Consider the following 3475-nt stretch of genomic DNA (forward strand, 5'->3'; position numbering starts at 1 on the left):
TTTAAAACCGTAAACCAAGCCACAACTATGTAGCTTACCATCTGACCCACACCTGTCTGCCATGTGGGAACAGTCRTTTGTCTCCATGTGACGGATCTGTCCACCTGTCCAAGGTTACACCAAATTATCACTGCAGATCATTGGGTAGACCTTGAAGTCAGCAGAGTCCTTGTTTATGTTTAAATGTGTAGAAATAATTTCTTCTTTTTGTTTCCTTTGCCAGCCCGGTTGACCTGCAATGCCAGAGTAAATCTTCAGGAGTCGCCGTTGGTTTTTGTTGAAGTGGAGCAACATGGCCCACAGGAAGTCCACAGTCCAGCGAAGGATCGTGTCCAAGGATGGTCACAACAACGTTCAGATCGACAACGTGGAGGGCATGGTCAAGCTGTACCTGCACGACATCTGGACCACCGTGGTGGACATGAAGTGGCGTTACAAGCTCACTCTGTTCACCTCCACCTTCATCATGACCTGGTTCATCTTCGGGGTCTTCTTCTACCTGATCGGCATGGGGAACGGAGACTACGAGGTTGGGCTGAACTCCACCCACACGCCATGCGTGGTGAATGTTCAGACACTCACCGGAGCCTTCCTGTTCTCTCTGGAGTCGCAGACCACCATTGGTTACGGTTTCCGTCACATTTCTGAGGAGTGTCCTCTGGCCATCTTCACGCTGGTGGCTCAGCTCGTCATCACCGGCCTGGCCGAGATCTTTGTCACGGGGGCGTTTCTGGCCAAACTGGCTCGACCCAAGAAGCGAGCAGAAACCATAAAGTTTAGCCAGCTGGCCGTGATCTGTCGGCGCCGARGGAAGCTGTGTTTGATGGTGAGAGTGGCCAACATGAGGAAAAGTCTGCTGATCCAATGCCAGCTGACAGGAAAGCTGTTCCACGCCAACGTGACCGAGGAAGGCGAGAAGACCCAGATCCAGCAGAGCTCCGTGGATTTCTACATGGACTCCAGTGAAGACTGCCCCTTCCTCATCCTCCCGCTCACGTTCTACCACGTTATCGACGAGCACAGCCCKCTGATGGGCCTGACCGCAGAAACTCTGCAAAATCGAGACTTCGAGCTGCTCGTCACGCTCAACGCCACCATGGAGTCGACCGCTGCCACGTGTCAGAGCCGCACCTCCTACATCCCCCAGGAGATCCTGTGGGGCTTCCAGTTCAAACCAGTGCTGTTCAGTGGGATCAGTGGGCGCTACACGGTCGATTTCAACTTCTTTGACCAAGTGCAAGTGAGCAACGATKCAGCGCCGCTGAACAACAAGACAGAGAAGCTGAAACTGGAGGAAGAGGAAACCATACAGACTGTTAGTTTGACTTGACTACAGAAAACTGTCAGGGCCACAGAGAAAAAAAGTATATATACAGTATATATTTCCTAAGTTCTTATTTTTTTCTGAAATCTAAGATTAAAGTCAGAATTCTGAGATTAAAGTTACAATTCTAAGATTAAAATCAGAACTCTAAAATTAAAGTCCGAATTCTGAGTTAAAGTTGGAATTCTGAGATTAAATAAGTACTCTAAGATTAAAGTCAGAGTTCTGAGATTAAAGTCGGAACTCTGAGATTAAAGTCAGAACTCTAAGATTAAAGTCCGAATTCTAAGATTAAAGTCTGAATTCTAAGATTAACATCATAATTCTGAGATTAAAGTCAGAATTCTGAGATTAGTCAGAACTCTAAGATTAACATCATAATTCTAAGACTAAAGTCTGAATTCTGAGATTAAAGTTGGAATTCTGAGATCAAAATAAGAACTCTGAGATTAAACTCTGAATTCTGAGATTGAAGTCAGAACTCTAAGATTAACATCAGAATTCTGAGATTAAAGTCAGAATTCTGAGATTAATGTAGGAATTCTAAGAATAAAGTCATAATTYCGAGATTAAAGTCACAACTCTAAGATTAAAATCAGAACTCTAAAATTAAAGTCCGAATTCTGAGATTACAGTTGGAATTCTGAGATTAAAATTAGAACTCTGAGGTTAATGTCTGAATTCTGAGGTTAATGTCTGAATTCTAAGATTAAAGTCAGAATTCTGAGATTAATGTAGGAAATCTAAGATTAAAGTGATAGTTCTGAGATTAAAGTCAGAACTCTAAGATTAAAGTCAACTATAAAATTAAAGTCGGAATTCTTAGATTAGAGTCTGAATTCTGAGATTAAAGTCTGAGTTCTGAGATTAAAAATAGAACTCTGAGATTAATGTAGGAATTGTAAGATTAAACTGATCACTGTGTTTGTAACAAATGGGATTTGGACTTTTTTAAAATAGTAAAACAGTATAAATCAGATGTTCTAACAGACTGAAAAAGATCAAAACACGCAGTATATTTTGTGTATTTTGTGATGTTTTTATATTACATTTTCCATGGAATGACTATAAAACTATAATTAGATGAACAGTTTTTGGTTTTACTGACACGCAGAGTTTAAGGAGGTTTAGTTAGAGCTGCTAGTTTGTAAAATTACTTGTAAATAGAAACATAGTGTGGTGTGGGGAGAGGTCAATAACACTTATTGTTACATGTAAATGTGTAAATGTGTAATAAAAACTCTGCTTCTTCTGTCAGGTTGTTTCTGTTTCTGTTGATAAAGTAAAATCAAGACTTCGTCACGTTTTTTTAACTGGAAATTTTCAACAGTTGGACCAAACTAATGTTTCCAGCTGACGCAAATCCAAACAAGCTGCAGTCACAACATAAAACTGAAATAAGATAAAGATTATAGGTTATAAAGTTTTATCAGCTTGGTTTGTGATAATAATACAACTTGTGTTATGAGCACGTTATAGTTTTTTACAGCTGTTGTTAACTGATAGGGATTTAGAGCTCAGGGAAATGATCAGATGGAAGAAAACAACAATGAACCTTTTGAAGGACAGAGCAGGTCCAACCAGCAGCTCTTTCACTTCTTCACCTTTTGTTGTGGCAACACTGGAGCAACTGGAGAGTTCCTACTGGATGTGGGACAAATGTATGTGGTTCAAACAATCCTGTACTGTCAGAGACAAAACTTTAACCCTTTGGCTTATTTCTATAAATAACATCAGCACAGAACTGTGAGTGAACACTTTTTATTTCAAATAAAGTTACTTTTTATGTAAATGTCTACCTTAAATTAATTAGAACATCTGAAAGAAACACATGTTCTTATAAAATTTAAGAACTATTAAAAAATGCTGAAGTTACACTGTTGAAAACATTTTGTTGATGTTAAAGATAATATATTCAGATTAACTGTTTAAAATAACAGATTTTTTTTTATTTCAGCAGGATAATGTAACCTGGGGCTCCTGTTTCCATCTGCCACCATGTGGACCAGCATGACAACAGTTGACACAACAACATGCTCATATAGTACTTTACTGTGCAAAGGAAACAGTGTTGTATAAAGTACCTCAAAGTGATACTTGAGTAAAAATACAAGTATCTTATCAAAAAAACACTTTGGTAAAAGTTAAAGT

General features: G+C 39.3%; 1 protein-coding gene across 1 annotated transcript in view; it reads left to right on the forward strand.

Moving 5' to 3' along the window:
* The window catches only part of kcnj15 (potassium inwardly rectifying channel subfamily J member 15), a 9134-nt gene extending 6553 nt beyond the window's left edge, over positions 1-2581 (forward strand). The window contains exon 2 of the mRNA XM_014026259.1: positions 224-2581. Coding sequence (XP_013881713.1) covers positions 293-1330 — 1038 coding nt within the window. The 5' untranslated portion in view covers positions 224-292 and the 3' untranslated portion in view covers positions 1331-2581. The remainder of the gene's footprint in view (positions 1-223) is intronic.
* The last annotated feature ends 894 nt before the right edge of the window (positions 2582-3475 follow it).

Source organism: Austrofundulus limnaeus, unplaced genomic scaffold, assembly GCF_001266775.1.
Source record: "Austrofundulus limnaeus strain Quisiro unplaced genomic scaffold, Austrofundulus_limnaeus-1.0 Scaffold538, whole genome shotgun sequence".
Lineage (NCBI taxonomy): Eukaryota > Metazoa > Chordata > Actinopteri > Cyprinodontiformes > Rivulidae > Austrofundulus > Austrofundulus limnaeus.